The sequence below is a fragment of the Pristiophorus japonicus genome, chromosome 10 (assembly GCF_044704955.1).
Source record: "Pristiophorus japonicus isolate sPriJap1 chromosome 10, sPriJap1.hap1, whole genome shotgun sequence".
NCBI lineage: Eukaryota > Metazoa > Chordata > Chondrichthyes > Pristiophoridae > Pristiophorus > Pristiophorus japonicus.
This window is the reverse complement of record NC_091986.1, coordinates 222830097-222848971: the sequence shown is the minus strand read 5'-3', so window position 1 is coordinate 222848971 and position 18875 is coordinate 222830097. Positions and strand designations below refer to the sequence as shown.

The window sequence follows — 18875 nt, the reverse complement described above, 5'->3', positions numbered from 1 at the left end:
TGTAGTGGGGAAAATGCTTGAAGCTATCATTAAGGAAGAAATAGCGGGACATCTAGATAGGAATAGTACAATCAAGCAGATGCAACATGGATTCATGAAGGGGAAATCATGTTTAACTAATTTACTGGAATTCTTTGAGGATATAACGAGCATGGTGGATAGAGGTGTACCGATGGATGTGGTGCATTTAGATTTCCAAAAGGCATTCGATAAGGTGCCACATAAAAGGTTACTGCAGAAGATAAAGGTACGCGGAGTCAGAAGAAATATATTAGCATGGATCGAGAACTGGCTGGCTAACAGAAAGCAGAGAGCCGGGATAAATGGGTCCTTTTCGGGTTGGAAATCGATGGTTAGTGGTGTGCCACAGGGATCGGTGCTGGGACAACTGTTTACAATATACAAAGATGACCTGGAAGAGGGGACAGAGTGTAGTGTAACAAAATTTGCAGATGACACAAAGATTAGTGGGAAAGCGGGTTGTGTAGAGGACACAGAGAGGCTGTAAAGAGATTTAGATAGGTTAAGCAAATGGGCTAAGGTTTGGCAGATGGAATACAATGTCGGAAAATGTGAGGTCATCCACCTTGGGAAAAAAAAACAGCAGAAGGGAATATTATTTGAATGGGGAGAAATTACCACATGCTGCGGTGCAGAGGGACCTGGGGGTCCTTGTGCATGAATCCCAAAAAGTTAGTTTGCAGGTGCAGCAGGTAATCAGGAAGGCGAATGGAATGTTGGCCTTCATTGCGAGAGGGATGGAATACAAAAGCAAGGAGGTCCTGCTGCAACTGTATAGGGTATTGGTGAGGCCGCACCTGGAGTACTGCGTGCAGTTTTGGTCACCTTACTTAAGGAAGGATATACTGGCTTTGGAGGGGGTACAGAGACGTTTCACTAGGCTGATTCCGGAGATGAGGGGGTTACCGTATGTTGATAGATTGAGTAGACTGGGTCTTTACTCGTTGGAGTTCAGAAGGATGAGGGGGGATCTTATAGAAACATTTAAAATAATGAAAGGGATAGACAAGATAGAGGCAGAGAGGTTGTTTCCACTGGTCGGGGAGACTAGAACTAGGGGGCACAGCCTCAAAATACGGGGGAGCCAATTTAAAACCGAGTTGAGAAGGAATTTCTTCTCCCAGAGGGTTGTGAATCTGTGGAATTCTCTGCCCAAGGAAGCAGTTGAGACTAGCTCATTGAATGTATTCAAGTCACAGATAGATTTTTAACCAATAAGGGAATTAAGGGTTATGGGGAGCGGGCGGGTAAGTGGAGCTGAGTCCACGGCCAGATCAGCCATGATCTTGTTGAATTGCGGAGCAGGCTCGAGGAGCTAGATGGCCTACTCCTGTTCCTAATTCTTATGTTCTTAATAATCCTAAAAGGGGCTACATAATGTAGGCGATGAGGAGCTGTTTCATCTTGTCCAGAATAGTCGAGGACACGGCCTGTGCTTGAAGTGGGGTAAATTCAAATCTAACCTGCGTAAACATTGGCAGTGAAATTGGTTTTCGATAGCAGTTGTGAAACGGACGTTAGTCCACCAGCCGCCCGTTTCACACTCGGAGAGGTCAATCGGGCGGGCATGCAATAAGGGCTGATCCGCTATTGCCCATCGAAGATCAATTTCACCCCACCTGAGGGCAGATAGGTTCTCGGTTTGATTTCTAATCCGAAAGACAGCACCTCCGACTGTGCAGCGCTCCCTCAGTACTGCCCCTCCGACAGTGCGGTGCTCCCTCAGTACTGCCCCTTCAACAATGCAGCGCTCCCTCAGTACTGTCTCTCCAACAGTGTAGCGCTCTCTCAGTACTGCCCCTCCAACAATGCGGCGATCCCTCAGTACTGTCCCTCCAACAGTGTAGCGCTCTCTCAGTACTGCTCCTCCAACAATGCGGCGCTCCCTCAGTACTGTCCCTCCAACAGTGTAGCGCTCTCTCAGTACTGCCCCAACAATGCCGCGCTCCCTCAGTACTGTCCCTCCGACAGTGTAGCGTTCTCTCAGTGCTGACCCTCCAACAGTGCGGCGCTCCCTCAGTACTGCCCCTCCGACAGTGTTGCGCTCCCTCAGTACTGCCCCTCCGACAGTGCAGCGCTCCCTCAGTACTGCCCCTCCGACAGTGCAGCACTCCCTCAGTACTGCTCCTCCGACAATGTTGCACTCCCTCAGTACTGCCCCTCCGACAGTGCGGCGCTCCCTCAGTACTGCCCCTCCGACAGTGTTGCGCTCCCTCAGTACTGCCCCTCCGACAGTGTTGCGCTCCCTCAGTACTGCCCCTCCGACAGTGCAGCGCTCCCTCAGTACTGCCCCTCCGACAGTGCAGCACTCCCTCAGTACTGCTCCTCCGACAATGTTGCACTCCCTCAGTACTGCCCCTCCGACAGTGTTGCGCTCCCTCAGTACTGCCCCTCCGACAGTGCAGCGGTGTCTGTCTGGATTTTTGTGCTCAAGTCCCTGGAGTGGGACTTGAACCCACAACCTTCTGACTCAAGCGAGACCGCTGCCCACTGGGCCTCCACGGACACCAGCAGTTAGTGTGCAAGTGGTCAATCTATGGGGGAGACAATATGGAGTAGTTAGTAATGAATTATTCAAAAGCAGATAATTTCTTTCAGAAAATACCATTTTGTGTTCCAGTGTGTGAGTAATGTGAGGCGTGCCATGTGGTGAGTGCAGCGAGCTCGGGAGGAACAGGGACTGTGGACCTCTAGTTCCAAAAGCTCTCCCCCATTGGGGGTTTTCCTCGCCTCGTGTCCGGGTCTGTTGTAGACTCACTGATAGAGAGTGATCGCTGTGATTGGTCAACTCCATTATCGTTGTATCTGTGACTCCCAGGATGGTGGAAGGTGAAGTAGACGGAGCTTGGTCTTTCCGTGTCCAGTGATTCCAATATTGCGAGTCGCACCCAAAATGCATCCTGTACTAACACCGCCCGTACTAACAAGCCTGTATTATCGACGCCTGTACAAACGACGCCCATACTAACACGCCTGTACTAACGACGCCTGTACTAACACCGCCCATACTAATGACGCCTGTAATAACGACGCCCGTGCTAACGACGCTCGTGCTAACGACGCCTGTACTAACACCGCCCGCCTGTACTAACGATGCTTGTACTAATGACGCCTGTACTAACACTCCCGTACTAACGACGCCTGTACTAACACGCTTGTACTAACGACGCATGTACAAACGACGCCCATACTAACACGCCTGTGCTAACGACGCCTGTACCAACGATGCCTGTACTAACATAGAAAATAGGTGCAGGAGTAGGCCATTCGGCCCTTCGAGCCTGCACCGCCATTCAGTGAGTTCATGGTTGAACATGCAACTTCAGTACCCTATTCCTGCTTTCTCGCCTTACGCCTTGATCCCCCTAGTAATAAGGACTACATCTAACTCCTTTTTGAATATATTTAGTGAATTGGCCTCAACAACTTTCTGTGGTAGAGAATTCCACAGGTTCACCACTCTCTGGGTGAAGAAGTTTCTCCTCATCTCGGTCCTAAATGGCTTACCCCTTATCCTTAGACTGTGACCCCTGGTTCTGGACTTTCCCAACATTGGGAACATTCTTCCTGCATCTAACCCGTCAGAATTTTAAACGTTTCTGTGAGATCCCCTCTCATTCTTCTGAACTCCAGTGAATACAAGCCCAGTTGATCCAGTCTTTCTTGATATGTCAGTCCCGCCATCCCGGGAATCAGTCTGGTGAACAATAGCAAGAATGTCCTTCCTCAAGTTAGGAGACCAAAACTGTACACAATATTCCAGGTGTGGCCTCACCAAGGCCCTGTACAACTATAGCAACACCTCCCTGCCCCTGTACTCAAATCCCCTCGCTATGAAGGCCAACATGCCATTTGCTTTCTTAACCGCCTGCTGTACCTGCATGCTAACCTTCAATGACTGATGTACCATGACACCCAGGTCTCGTTGCATTTATCCACATTATACTTCATCTGCCATGCATTTTCCCACTCACCTAACCAAGTCTGTACTAATGACGCTTGCACTAACGACGTCCTTACAATTACTGTCGGAAATCAGTGCAATGTCAGTGGCCACTCCAACCCTCAGTGAGGGAGTAACCAGGGTCAGGTGTCCCGATCATTAACCCTACTGAAACGTAGATGTATGCAGACTGAACAAGTGGACAGAATCAGGATCTGGCTGTGATGCCTCACACAGAGGAAGAGGAGTAGGCCATTCAGCCCCTTGAGCCTATCCGCCATTCAATTAGATCTGTGGTCGATTGTTATCTTAAATCCATTTACCCCGACCTGCTTCCTGATCCTAAATACGCTAATGTAACAACCACCTCAGTCTTGAAATTGTCAATTGACCCCCGGCCTCAACAGTGTTTGGGGGAGGGGGGGGGGGGGGGAAGAGAGTTCCAGATTCCCAGCACCCTTTGTGTGAAGATGTGCTCCCTGACATCACCCTGAACGGCCGGGCTCTAATTTTAAGGTCCTGCCCCTTGTTCTGGACTCCCCCCACCAGAGGGAACAGTTTCTCTCGATCCACCCGATCGAATCCTGTAATCATCGTAAGCCCCTCGATTAGATCGTCCTCAATCTTCTACACTCGGGGAACACACAATCGAAGAGCCTGCTGAGGCCCAGACTTGGAGGGTGAGGAGCAGGCACAGGAGAGAGGTGGAAAGTGTCCGTGGAGTTGAATCTGAGGATGAGCCAGCATGCTCAAAAGAGGAAAAGAGAAAACGGGAAAAAGACAAGTTGAGGAAATATCACCAAGTGGAGGAGACATTTCATTCAGGCGCCCCAAGTCCGTGATCGGCAAAATATCAATGTAGGCCGTTGTTTAAATTACATAAAATAGAGGAAGCGATTCAGAGCCATTAAATAGTTCAGCTATCTGAAGGATCGTATCAGTGTGGAGGGTTACTGATTTCCTGCAGATAGAATGAAACCCGGGGAGAACTGTACCTCAAATACTCTGCACTCGTACAGCAGTGTTAAAAATAGAAACAGAATTAACTTTTTGAGAAGCTGTTTGTTTTTTTAAAAAAATATTGCAACATTTACAGAGCGGAAATCTCCGCTCTCCATCATCCATAAAACGGCTGTGTGACTGATTGCGTCTGTTTGGACCTCCTGTCCAATCCAAGATAGTCAGATCTCTCTCTCTCTCTCTCTCTCCCCCATTCCTCCCCATGGGCCGCTGAGTTCAGAGAGAGAGGGTTTACACATTTCCTTTGCACAATGCCCAGTGAGAGACGAGTCTCTGGAGTTGGTCAGACCAGCATCGGAGGGAAGGGCAATCGGCAGAACACTGTGGTGACCTGCTGGGAATCTCAAGTGATCTACTCTGCTTCCACATTCCGATGCAGAACTCTTTGGAATGAAGTTCAGATTGCCTGTGACTCCAGGTCTCGGAGTGTTGGGTGCCTTATTTACAGATGGCGTAGTGCGCGGTCACCGTTAGCGGGAGCCAGCGCCACACCCTGGGTCAGTGCGAGTGCTGCGTGCTGGCTGGCTGCCTCCTGCTCTCCCCCGATAGCCCTTGGTCACTCTTCCTTGTCTTCCAGTAGGAAAGGAGATGTGACGGTGTGCTCCTGAGCAATGGCGGCCAGCTCCTTCAGGAACTCTGAGAAGATGAGGGAGCAGTAAACGGCATTCTTCACCCGCAGAGCCTCGTTCTGCTTCTCCGCCGAACTCTTGAAGATGGAGCTGCCGGTGAGTGCGTGCAGGACCTGCCCCTCTCGCACGTGCTGGAGAGCGAGCTGTGCCGCTTGGCGTGCCCGCGTGGGACTGTTGGTGTGCCGCAGAATCAGCTCGCCCAGTGAGGGTTTCCGGCTCTTCACTGCAAAATACAACACACAGCTTCAGCCAAACGCCCGGCTTTATATCTGCAGCTACTCAGTCATCCCATCACTCTCTATCTAAACACTCTCCCCATCACTCCCCATCTAAACACTCTCCCCATCACTCCCCATCTAAACACTCTCAACTCTCCTCATCTAAACACTCCCCCCATCTAAACACTCTCCCCATCACTCCCCATCTAAACACTCTCAACTCTCCCCATCTAAACACTCCCCCCATCACTCCCCATCTAAACACTCTCAACTCTCCTCATCTAAACACTCCCCCCATCACTCCCCATCTAAACACTCTCAACTCTCCTCATCTAAACACTCCCCCCATCTAAACACTCTCCCCATCACTCCCCATCTAAACACTCTCCCCATCACTCCCCATCTAAACACTCTCAACTCTCCCCATCTAAACACTCCCCCCATCACTCCCCATCTAAACACTCTCAACTCTCCTCATCTAAACACTCCCCCCATCTAAACACTCTCCCCATCACTCCCCATCTAAACACTCTCAACTCTCCCATCTAAACACTCCCCCCATCTAAACACTCTCCCCATCACTCCCCATCTAAACACTCTCCCCATCATTCCCCATCTAAACACTCTCAACTCTCCCCATCTAAACACTCCCCCCATCTAAACACTCTCCCCATCATTCCCCATCTAAACACTCTCAACTCTCCTCATCTAAACACTTCCCCCATCTAAACACTCTCCCCATCACAACACTCTCAACTCTCCCCATCTAAACACTCCCCCCATCTAAACACTCCCCCCATTCTCTCCATCTAAACACTCCCCCCATCTAAACACTCCCCCCATCTAAACACTCCCCATCTACACACACGCCCCATCCACACTCCCCATCTAAACACTCTCCCGATCTAAGCACATGCACACAGCAACAATTAAACACACTCAGATTCAGGAATGGGATATGCTGCACAGGGGGAGGGTGAGCGGCTGAGATATACTACACGGGGTGGGGGTGTGCTGGGATATACCACGGGGGGGGGGGGGGAGGTGGGATATAGTGCACGGCAGGGAGGGGGAGGGACTGGGATATACCACGGGGATGGGGGGGACTGGGATATACCACGGGGGGGGGGGGGGAATGGGATATACATCTCTAACAATAAGTGTGAGGAGCCCGTGGAATTGTCTCTAAGATTGCGACCATCCGATCTGCCGCCTCTGCCACTTCCCTGCCTTCCTCTCGCCCACCGGTCCAAACTTCCTCGAATGGCCTCCTGCTCTAGCCCTGACCTCACATCTCCTCTCGTGACCTTTCCGAGCTCATCCTGTCCATGAGACCCACTTCCTGCTCCCTCTACCCTATTCCCACCAAACTTTGACCATCCAACTTCCCTTCCTGGCTCCCATGTTATCCGATATTGTTAACGGTTCTCTCTCCTCAGGTACTGTCCCCTCTTCCTCATCACCCCTCTCAAAAAACAACCCTCGAACCCATTTGCTAGCTACTGCCCCAGCTCCAACCTCCCGTTCCCCTCAAGTCCTTGAACGTATTGTCACCTCCTAAATCCATGCCCATCTTTCCCACAATTCCATGTTTGAATCCCTGCAATCCAGTTTCCGTCCCTGCCACATTCCCAAAACGGCTCTCATCAAAGTCACAAATGACATCCTTTGTGACTGACAAAGGTAAACTATCCCTCCTCGTCCTTCTCGACCTGTCTGCAGCCTTTGACACGTTGACCACTCTATCCTCCTCCAACACCTCTCCACCATCGTCCAGCTGGGTGGGACTGCACTCGCCTGGTTCCATTCTTATCCATCTCATCGTAGTCAGAGAATCTCCTACAACGGCTTCTCTTCCCGACCCCACATCGTTACCTCTGGTGTCCCCCAAGGATCTATCCTTGGCCCCCTCCTATTCCTCATCTACATGTTGCCCCTTGGCGACATCATCCGGAAACACAGCGTCAGTTTCCACATGTACACTGAGACACCCAGCTCTACCTCACCACCACTTCTCTCCACCCCTCCTCGGTCTCTCAATTGTCAGACGGCTTGCCCAACATCCAGTTCTGGATCAGCAGAAATTTTCTCCAATTGAATATTGGGAAGACCGAAGCCATTGTTTTCGGTCCCCACCACAAACTCTGTTCCCTGGCCACTGACTCCATCCCTCTCCCCAACTACTGTCTGAGGCTGAACCAGACTGTTCGCAACCTCAGGGTCATATTTGACCCTGAAATGAGCTTCCGACTATATATCCCCTCCATCACCAAAACCTAGTTTCACCTCCGTAACATCGCCTGACTCCGCCTCTGTCTCAGCCCATAAGAACATAAGAAATAGGAGCAGGAGTAGACCACCTGACTCCTCGAGCCTGCTCCGCCATTTAATACGATCATGGCTGATCTGATCATGCTCTCAGCTTCACTTCCCTGTCCGCTCCCCATAATTCTTTATTCCCTTATCGCTCAAAAAACTGTTTATCTCCGTCTTAAATATATTCAATGACCCAGCCTCCACAACTCTCTGGGGCAGAGAATTCCACAGATTTACAACCCTCTGAGAGAAGAAATTCCTCCTCATCTCAGTTTTAAATGAGCGGCCCCTTATTCTGAGACTATGTCCCCTAGTTTTAGTTTCCCCCATGAGTGGAAATATCCTCTCTGCATCCACCTTGTCTAGCCCCCTCATTATCTTATATGTTTCGATAAGATCACCTCTCATTCTTCTGAACTCCAATGAGTAGAGGCCCAACCTACTCAACCTTTCCTCATAAGTCAACCCCCTCATCTCCGGAATCAATTTAGTGAACCTTCTCTGAACAGCCTCCAATGCAAGTATATCCCTCCTTAAATACGGAGGCCAAAACTGTACGCAGTATTCCAGGTGTGGCCTCACCAATACCCTGTACAGTTGTAGCAGGACTTCTCTGCTTTTATACTCTATCCCCCTTGCAGTAAAGGCCAACATTCCATTTGCCTTCCTGATCACTTGCTGTACCTGCATACTAACTTTTTGTGTTTCATGCATAAGGACCCCCAGGTCCCTCTGTATTGCAGAACTTTGCAATTTTTCTCCATTTAAATTATAATTTGCTTTTCTATTATTTCTGTGGATAACCTCACATTTTCCCACATTATACTCCATCTGCCAAATTTTTGCCCATCACTTAGTCTGTCTATATCCTTTTGCAGATTTTTTGTGTCCTCCTCACAATTTGCTTTCCCATCCATCTTTGTATCATCAGTAAACTTGGCTACATTACACTCGGTCCCTTCATCCAAGTCATTAATATAGATTGTAAATAGTTGGGGTCCCAGCACCGATCCCTGCGGCACCCCATTACTCACTGTTTGCCAACCAGAAAATGACTCATTTATTCCAACTCTTTGTTCTCTGTTAGTTAGCCAATCCTCTATCCATGCTAATATATTACCCCCAACCCCATGAACTTTTATCTTGTGCAGTAACCTTTTATGTGGCACCTTATCGAATGCCTTCTGGAAATCCAAATACACCACATCCACTGGTTCCCCCTTATCCACCCTGTTCGTTACATCCTCAAAGAACTCCAGCAAATTTGTCAAACATGATTTCCCTTTCATAAAACCATGCTGACTCTGCTTGATTGAATTATGCTTTTCCAAATGTCCCACTACTAATGGACTCCATCATTTTCCCAACGACAGATGTTAGGCTAACTGGTCTAGTTTCCTGCTTTTTATCTGCCTCCTTTTTTAAATAGGGGCGTTACATTTGCGGTTTTCCAATCTGCTGGAACCGCCCCAGAATCCAGGGAATTTTGGTAAATTACAACCAATGCATCCACTATCTCTGCAGCCACTTCTTTTAAGACTCTAGGATGTAAGCCATCAGGTCCAGGGGACTTGTCTGCCTTTAGTCCCATTATTTTACCGAGTACTACTTCATTAGTGATTGTATTAAGTTCCTCCCTCCCTATACACCCTTGATTATCCACTATTGGGATGTTTTTAGTGTCTTCTACCGTGAAGACTGATACAAAATATTTGTCTGCTGCTGAAACCCTCACCCGTGCCTTTGTTACCTCTAGACTTGACTATTACAACGCTCTCCAGGCTGGCCTCCCATCTTCATAAACTTAAGCTTATCCAAAACTCTGCTGCCCATGTGCTAACTCGCACCAAGTCCCACTCACCCATCACGCCTGTGCTCACTGACCCGTGTCCTAACTCGCACCCAGTCCCACTCACCCATCACGCCTGTGCTCACTGACCCGTGTCCTAACTCGCACCAAGTCCCACTCACCCATCACGCCTGTGCTCACTGCCCCGTGTCCTAACTCGCACCGAGTCCCTCTCACCCATCACGCCTGTGCTCACTGCCCCGTGTCCTAACTCGCACCAGGTCCCACTCACCCATCACCCCCTGTGCTCACTGACCCGTGTCCTAACTCACACCGAGTCCCACTCACCCATCACGCCTGTGCTCACTGCCCCGTGTCCTAACTCGCACCAAGTCCCACTCACCCATCACCCCCTGTGCTCACTGCCCCGTGTCCTAACTCACACCCAGTCCCGCTCACCCATCACCCCCTGTGCTCACTGACCCCGTGTCCTAACTCGCACCCAGTCCCACTCACCCATCACCCCCTGTGCTCATTGACCTGTGTCCTAACTCGCACCGAGTCCCACTCACCCATCACCCCCTGTGCTCACTGACCCCGTGTCCTAACTCGCACCCAGTCCCACTCACCCATCACCCCCTGTGCTCACTGCCCCGTGTCCTAACTCACACCAGGTCCCACTCACCCATCACTCCCTGTGCTCACTGCCCCGTGTCCTAACTCACACCGAGTCCCACTCACCCATCACCCCCTGTGCTCGCTGCCCCGTGTCCTAACTCGCACCGAGTCCCACTCACCCATCACCCCCTGTGCTCACTGCCCCGTGTCCTAACTCACACCAGGTCCCACTCACCCATCACCCCCTGTGCTCACTGCCCCGTGTCCTAACTCGCACCAGGTCCCACTCACCCATCACCCCCTGTGCTCACTGACCCCGTGTCCTAACTCGCACCGAGTCCCACTCACCCATCACCCCCTGTGCTCACTGACCCCGTGTCCTAACATGCACCGAGTCCCACTCACCCATCACGCCTGTGCTCACTGCCCCGTGTCCTAACTCGCACCGAGTCCCACTCACCCATCACGCCTGTGCTCGCTGCCCCGTGTCCTAACTCGCACCGAGTCCCGCTCACCCATCACCTCCTGTGCTCACTGCCCCGTGTCCTAACTCGCACCGAGTCCCGCTCACCCATCACCCCCTGTGCTCACTGCCTCGTGTCCTAACTCGCATCGAGTCCCACTCAACCATCACCCCCTGTGCTCGCTGCCCCGTGTCCTAACTCGCACCGAGTCCCACTCACCCATCACCCCCTGTGCTCGCTGCCCCGTGTCCTAACTCGCACCGAGTCCCGCTCACCCATCACCCCCTGTGCTCGCTGCCCCGTGTCCCACTCACCCATCACTCCCTGTGCTCACTGCCCCGTGTCCCACTCACCCATCACCCCCTGTGCTCACTGCCCCGTGTCCCACTCACCCATCACCCCCTGTGCTCACTGCCCCGTGTCCCACTCACCCATCACCCCCTGTGCTCACTGCCCCGTGTCCCACTCACCGATCACCCCCTGTGCTCACTGCCCGTGTCCCACTCACCCATCACCCCCTGTGCTCACTGCCCCTTGTCCCACTCACCCATCACCCCCTGTGCTCACTGCCCCGTGTCCCACTCACCCATCACCCCCTGTACTCACTGCCCCGTGTCCCATTCACCCATCACCCCCTGTGCTCACTGCCCCATGTCCCACTCACCCATCACCCCCTGTGCTCACTGACCCGTGTCCTAACTCGCACCAAGTCCCACTCACCCATCACCCCCTGTGCTCACTGCCCTGTGTCCCACTCACCCATCACCCCCTGTGCTCACTGCCCCGTGTCCCACTCACCCATCACCCCCTGTGCTCACTGACCCGTGTCCCACTCACCCATCACCCCCTGTGCTCACTGCCCCGTGTCCCACTCACCCATCACCCCCTGTGCTCACTGCCCCGTGTCCCTCTCACCCATCACCCCCTGTGCTCACTGACTCGTGTCCCACTCACCCATCACCCCCTGTGCTCACTGCCCCGTGTTCCACTCACCCATCACCCCGTGCTCACTGCACCGTGTCCCACTCACCCATCACCCCCTGTGCTCACTGCCCTGTGTCCCTCTCACCCATCACCCCCGGTGCTCACTGACCCGTGTCCCACTCACCCATCACCCCCTGTGCTCACTGCCCCGTGTCCCTCGCACCCATCACCCCCTGTGCTCACTGACCCGTGTCCCACTCACCCATCACCCCCTGTGCTCACTGACCCGTGTCCCACTCACCCATCACCCCCTGTGCTCACTGCCCCATGTCCTAACTCGCACCGAGTCCCACTCACCCATCACCCCCTGTGCTCACTGCCCTGTGTCCCACTCACCCATCACCCCCTGTGCTCACTGCCCCGTGTCCCACTCACCCATCACCCCCTGTGCTCACTGACCCGTGTCCCACTCACCCATCACCCCCTGTGCTCACTGCCCCGTGTCCCTCTCACCCATCACCCCCTGTGCTCACTGACTCGTGTCCCACTCACCCATCACCCCCTGTGCTCACTGCCCCGTGTTCCACTCACCCATCACCCCGTGCTCACTGCACCGTGTCCCACTCACCCATCACCCCCTGTGCTCACTGCCCCGTGTCCCTCTCACCCATCACCCCTGGTGCTCACTGACCCGTGTCCCACTCACCCATCACCCCCTGTGCTCACTGCCCCGTGTCCCTCTCACCCATCACCCCCTGTGCTCACTGACCCGTGTCCCACTCACCCATCACCCCCTGTGCTCACTGACCCGTGTCCCACTCACCCATCACCCCCTGTGCTCACTGCCCCGTGTCCTAACTCGCACCGAGTCCCACTCACCCATCACCCCCTGTGCTCACTGACCCGTGTCCCACTCACCCATCACCCCCTGTGCTCACTGACCCGTGTCCCACTCACCCATCACCCCCTGTGCTCACTGCCCCGTGTCCTAACTCGCACCGAGTCCCACTCACCCATCACCCCCTGTGCTCACTGACCTACATTGGCTCCTGGTCCGACACCTCCATTTTAAAATTCTCATCCTTGTTTTCAAATCCCTCCATGGTCTTACCCCCTCCCTATCTCTGCAATCTCCTCCAGCCCCACAACCCCCCCCGAGATCTCTGCACTCCTCCAATTCTGGCCTCTTGCACATCGTTGATTATAATCGCTCCATCGGTGACCGTGCCTTCAGCTGCCTGGGCCCCAAGCTCTCTAATTCCCTCCCTAAACCTCTCCGCCTCTCTCTGCTCCTTTAAAGCCTTGCTTAAAACCTACCTCTTTGGTCAAGCTTTTGTTCACCTGCCTTGATGTCTCCTTATGTGGCTTGCGGTCAAATTTTGTTTGATAGTCGCTCCTGTGAAGTGCTTTGGGCGGCTTTAGGATGTTAAAGGCGCCATATAAATGAAAGTTATTGTTGTTGTAGTATACTGAAGGTGAACATTGACGTGTTTTGCGGCGCGGGGACCGATGACCAGCAGTGGATGGGCAGGAGGTGGGGAGGGAGCGGGCAGGAGGTGAAGAGCAGCAAAAGGAGCAAGGTTTACCCAGGTTCTCGGAGCGACGCAGCGGGGGTACGGAGTTGGGGGATTCCGACCAATCGAGTTTCCCTCGGGCGATTAAATATTTTCTGGCTTTGTGGAGCATCATGGGAAAGTCTTCCTGAGTGGCAGCAAACGCCTCGATCTTGCTCTTCACCGATCCAAGTACCTGAGGGGTGAGAGGTCAAAGGTTGTGTCATGACACAGGATCAAAACAATGGAATAGCAGTCAGCGAGTACAACAAGTCAAGTGGGTGGATGCCCATGGAACAGCGAGGGGGAACAATCAGTCGCCATTCCTGCTCCTCATCACGATCCTATCATACCTGTTAATGTGTCGGTCATGGCTCAGAGGGTACAACTCTCGCCTCGGAGTCAGAAGGTCGTAGGTTCAAGTCTCCACTCCAGAGACTCGAGCCCATAATCCAGGCTGAAACACCAGTGCAGTACTGAGGGAGCTCCGCACTGTCGGAGGGGCAGTACTGAGGGAGCGCTGCACTGTCGGTGGGGCAGTACTGATAGAGCGCCCCACTGTCGGAGGGGCAAAACTGAGGGAGTGCCGCACTGTGGGAGGGGCAGTACTGAGGGAGCGCCGCACAGTCGGAGGGGCAGTACTGAGGGAGCGCCGCACAGTCGGAGGGGCAGTACTGAGGGAGCGCTGCACTGTCGGAGGGGCAATACTGAGGGAGTGCCGCAATGTGGGAGGGGCAGTACTGAGGGAGCGCCGCACAGTCGGAGGGGCAGTACTGAGGGAGCGCTGCACTGTCGGAGGGTCAGTACTGAGGGAGTGCCGCACTGTGGGAGGGGCAGTACTGAGGGAGCGCCGCACTGTCGGAGGGGCAGTACTGAGGGAGCGCTGCACTGTCGGAGGGGCAGTACTGAGGGACTGCTGCACTGTCGGAGGGGCAGTACTGAGGGAGTGCCGCACTGTCGGAGGGGCAGTACTGAGGGAGCGCAGCACTGTCGGAGGGGCAGTACTGAGGAAGCGCTGCACTGTCGGAAGGGCAGTACTGAGGGAGCGCCGCACTGTCGGAGGGGCAGTACTGAGGGAGCGCCGCACTGTTGGAGGGACAGTACTGAGGGAGCACCGCACTGTCGGAGGGGCAATACTGAGGGAGCGCCGCACTGTCGGAGGGGCAGTACTGAGGGAGCGCCGCACTGTCAGAGAGGCAGTAATGAGGGAGTGCCGCACTGTTGGAGGGGCAGTACTAAGGGAGTGCTGCACTGTCGGAGGGGCAGTACTGAGGGAGTGCTGCACTGTCGGAGGGGCAGTACTGAGGGAGAGATGCACTGTCGGAGGGGCAGTACTGAGGGAGTGCTGCACTGTCGGAGGGGCAGTACTGAGGGAGAGCGGCACTGTCGGAGGGGCAGTACTGAGGGCGGTCTGCACTGTCAGAGGGACAGTACTGAGGAAGCGTTGCACTGTCAGAGGGGCAGTACTGAGGGAGCGCCGCACTGTCGGAGGGACAGTACTGAGGGAGCTCTGCACTGTCGGAGGGGCAGTACTGAGGGAGCGCCGCACTATCGGAGGTCAGTACTGAGGGAGTGCCACACTGTCGGAGAGGCAGTACTGAGGGATCTCCGCACTGTCGGAGGGGCAGTACTGAGGGAGCGCCACACTGTCGGAGGGGCAGTACTGAGGGAGCGCCGCATTGTCGGAGGGGCAGTACTGAGGGAGCGCCGCACTTTCGGAGGTCAGTACCGAGGGAGAGCTGCACTGTCGGGGGCGCAGTACTGAGGGAGCACTGCACAGTCAGAGGGGCAGTACTTAAGGAGCGCCGCACTGTCGGAGGGGCAGTACTGAGGGAGCGCCGCACAGTCGGAGGGGCAGTACTGAGGGAGTGCTGCACTGTCGGAGGGGCAGTACTGAGGGAGAGATGCACTGTCGGAGGGGCAGTACTGAGGGAGTGCTGCACTGTTGAAGGGGCAGTACTGAGGGAGAGCCGCACTGTCGGAGGGGCAGTACTGAGGGAGCGCAGCACTGTCGGAGGGGCAGTACTGAGGGAGCGCCGCACTGTCGGAGGGGCAGTACTGAGGGAGCGCCGCACTGTCGGAGGGGCAGTACTGAGGGAGCTCCGCACTGTCGGAGGGGCAGTACTGAGGGAGCGCCACACTGTCGGAGGGGCAGTACTGAGGGAGCGCCGCATTGTCGGAGGGGCAGTACTGAGGGAGCGCCGCACTTTCGGAGGTCAGTACCGAGGGAGAGCTGCACTGTCGGGGGCGCAGTACTGAGGGAGCACTGCACAGTCAGAGGGGCAGTACTTAAGGAGCGCCGCACTGTCGGAGGGGCAGTACTGAGGGAGCGCCGCACAGTCGGAGGGGCAGTACTGAGGGAGTGCTGCACTGTCGGAGGGGCAGTACTGAGGGAGAGATGCACTGTCGGAGGGGCAGTACTGAGGGAGTGCTGCACTGTCGGAGGGGCAGTACTGAGGGAGAGCCGCACTGTCGGAGGGGCAGTACTGAGGGAGCGCAGCACTGTCGGAGGGGCAGTACTGAGGGAGCGCCGCACTGTCGGAGGGGCAGTACTGAGGGAGCGCCGCACTGTCGGAGGGGCAGTACTGAGGGAGCGCCGCACTGTCGGAGGGGCAGTACTGAGGGAGCGCCGCACTGTTGGAGGGGCAATACTGAGGGAGCGCCGCACTGTCGGAGGGGCAGTACTGAGGAAGTGCCGCATTGTTGGAGGGGCAGTACTGAGGGAGTGCTGCACTGTCGGAGGGGCAGTACTGAGGGAGAGATGCACTGCCGGAGGGGCAGTACTGCTGGAGTGCTGCACTGTCGGAGGGGCAGTACTGAGGGAGAGCGGCACTGTCGGAGGGGCAGTACTGAGGGAGCGCCGCACTATCGGAGGTCAGTACTGAGGGAGAGCTGCACTGTCGGAGGCGCAGTACTGAGGGAGCGCCGCACAGTCGGAGGGGCAGTACTGAGGGAGTGCTGCACTGTCGGAGGGGCAGTACTGAGGGAGAGATGCACTGTCGGAGGGGCAGTACTGAGCGAATGCTGCACTGTCGGAGGGGCAGTACTGAGGGAGAGCGGCACTGTCGGAGGGGCAGTACTGAGGGCGGTCTGCACTATCAGAGGGGCAGTACTGAGGAAGGGTTGCACTGTCGGAGGGGCAGTACTGAGGGAGCGCCGCACTGTCGGAGGGACAGTACTGAGGGAGCTCTGCACTGTCGGAGGAGCAGTACTGAGGGAGCGCCGCACTATCGGAGGTCAGTACTGAGGTAGAGTTGCACTGTCGGAGGCGCAGTACTGAGGGAGTGCCACACTGTCAGAGGGGCAGTACTGAGGGAGCACTGCACTGTCAGAGGGGCAGTACTGAGGGAGCGCCACACTGTCGGAGGGGCAGTGCTGAGGGAGTTCTGCACTGTCGGAGGGGCAGTACTGAGGAGAGCTGCCCTGTCGGAGGGGCAGTACTGAGGGAGTGCCACACTGTCGGAGGGGCAGTACTGAGGGAGCTCCGCACTGTCGGAGGGGCAGTACTGAGGGAGTGCCACACTGTCGGAGGGGCAGTACTGAGGGAGCTCCGCACTGTCGGAGGGGCAGTACTGAGGGAGCGCCACACTGTCGGAGGGGCAGTACTGAGGGAGCGCCGCATTGTCGGAGGTCAGTACCGAGGGAGAGCTGCACTGTCGGGGGCGCAGTACTGAGGGAGCACTGCACTGTCAGAGGGGCAGTACTGAGGGAGCGCCGCACTGTCGGAGGGGCAGTACTGAGGGAGCGCCGCACAGTCGGAGGGGCAGTACTGAGGGAGTGCTGCACTGTCGGAGGGGCAGTACTGAGGGAGAGATGCACTGTCGGAGGGGCAGTACTGAGCGAATGCTGCACTGTCGGAGGGGCAGTACTGAGGGAGAGCGGCACTGTCGGAGGGGCAGTACTGAGGGCGGTCTGCACTATCAGAGGGGCAGTACTGAGGAAGGGTTGCACTGTCGGAGGGGCAGTACTGAGGGAGCGCCGCACTGTCGGAGGGACAGTACTGAGGGAGCTCTGCACTGTCGGAGGGGCAGTACTGAGGGAGCGCCGCACTATCGGAGGTCAGTACTGAGGTAGAGTTGCACTGTCGGAGGCGCAGTACTGAGGGAGTGCCACACTGTCAGAGGGGCAGTACTGAGGGAGCACTGCACTGTCAGAGGGGCAGTACTGAGGGAGCGCCACACTGTCGGAGGGGCAGTGCTGAGGGAGTTCTGCACTGTCGGAGGGGCAGTACTGAGGAGAGCTGCCCTGTCGGAGGGGCAGTACTGAGGGAGTGCCACACTGTCGGAGGGGCAGTACTGAGGGAGCTCCGCACTGTCGGAGGGGCAGTACTGAGGGAGCGCCCCACTGTCGGAGGGGCAGTACTGAGGGAGCGCCGCATTGTCGGAGGGGCAGTACTGAGGGAGCTCCACACTGTCGGAGGGGCAGTACTGAGGGAGCTCCGCACTGTCGGAGGGGCAGTACTGAGGGAGCGCCCCACTGTCAGAGGGGCAGTACTGAGGGAGCGCCGCACTGTCGGAGGGGCAGTACTGAGGGAGCGCCGCACTGTCGGAGTTGCAGTACTGAGGGAGCGCCGCACAGTCGGAGGGGCAGTACTCAGGGAGCGCTGCACTGTCAGAGGGGCAGTACTGAGGGAGCGCTGCACTGTCGGAGGGGCAGTACTGAGGGAGCGCTGCATTTTCGGAGGGGCAGTACTGAGGGAGCGCTGCACTTACGGAAAGGCAGTACTGAGGGAGTGCCGCACTGTCGGAGGGGCAGTACTGAGGGAGTAATGCACTGTCGGAGGGGCAGTATTGAGGGAGTGCTGCACTTTTGGAGGGGCAGTACTGAGGGAGTGCTGCACTGTTGGAGGGGCAGTACTGAGGGAGTGATGCACTGTCGGAGGGGCAGTACTGAGGGAGCGCCGCACTGTCGGAGGGGCTGTACTGAGGGAGTGCTGCACTATCGGACCGCACTGTGGGAGGGGCGGTACTGAGGGAGTGCCGCACTGTCGGAGGGGCAGTACTGAGGGAGCGCCGCACAGTCGGAGGGGCAGTACTGAGGGAGCGCCAACCTGTCAGAGGGGCAGTACTGAGGGAACGCTGCATTTTCGGAGGAACAGTACTGAGGGAGCGCTGCACTTTCGAAGGGGCAGAACTGAGGGAGTGCCGCACTGTCGGAGGGGCAGTACTGAGGGAGTGATGCACTGTCGAAGGGGCAGTACTGAGGGAGTTCTGCACTGTCGGAGGGGCTGTACTGAGGGAGAGCCGCACTGTCGGAGGGGCAGTACTGAGGGAGTGCCGCACTGTTGGAGGGGCAGTACTGAGGGAGTGATGCACTGTCGAAGGGGCAGTACTGAGGGAGTTCTGCACTGTCGGAGGGGCAGTACTGAGGAGAGCTGCAC

The 18875-nt window shown here is 55.6% G+C and overlaps 1 protein-coding gene across 1 annotated transcript in view; it reads right to left on the bottom strand.

The window, feature by feature from the left end:
- Window positions 1–5006: 5006 nt before the first annotated feature.
- The window catches only part of fhip1b (FHF complex subunit HOOK interacting protein 1B), a 76630-nt gene continuing 62761 nt past the window's right edge, over window positions 5007–18875 (bottom strand). The window contains exons 10-11 of the mRNA XM_070892630.1: window positions 13529–13691; window positions 5007–5836 (exon numbers count right to left, since the gene is read on the bottom strand). Coding sequence (XP_070748731.1) covers window positions 5541–5836; window positions 13529–13691 — 459 coding nt within the window. The 3' untranslated portion in view covers window positions 5007–5540. The remainder of the gene's footprint in view (window positions 5837–13528; window positions 13692–18875) is intronic.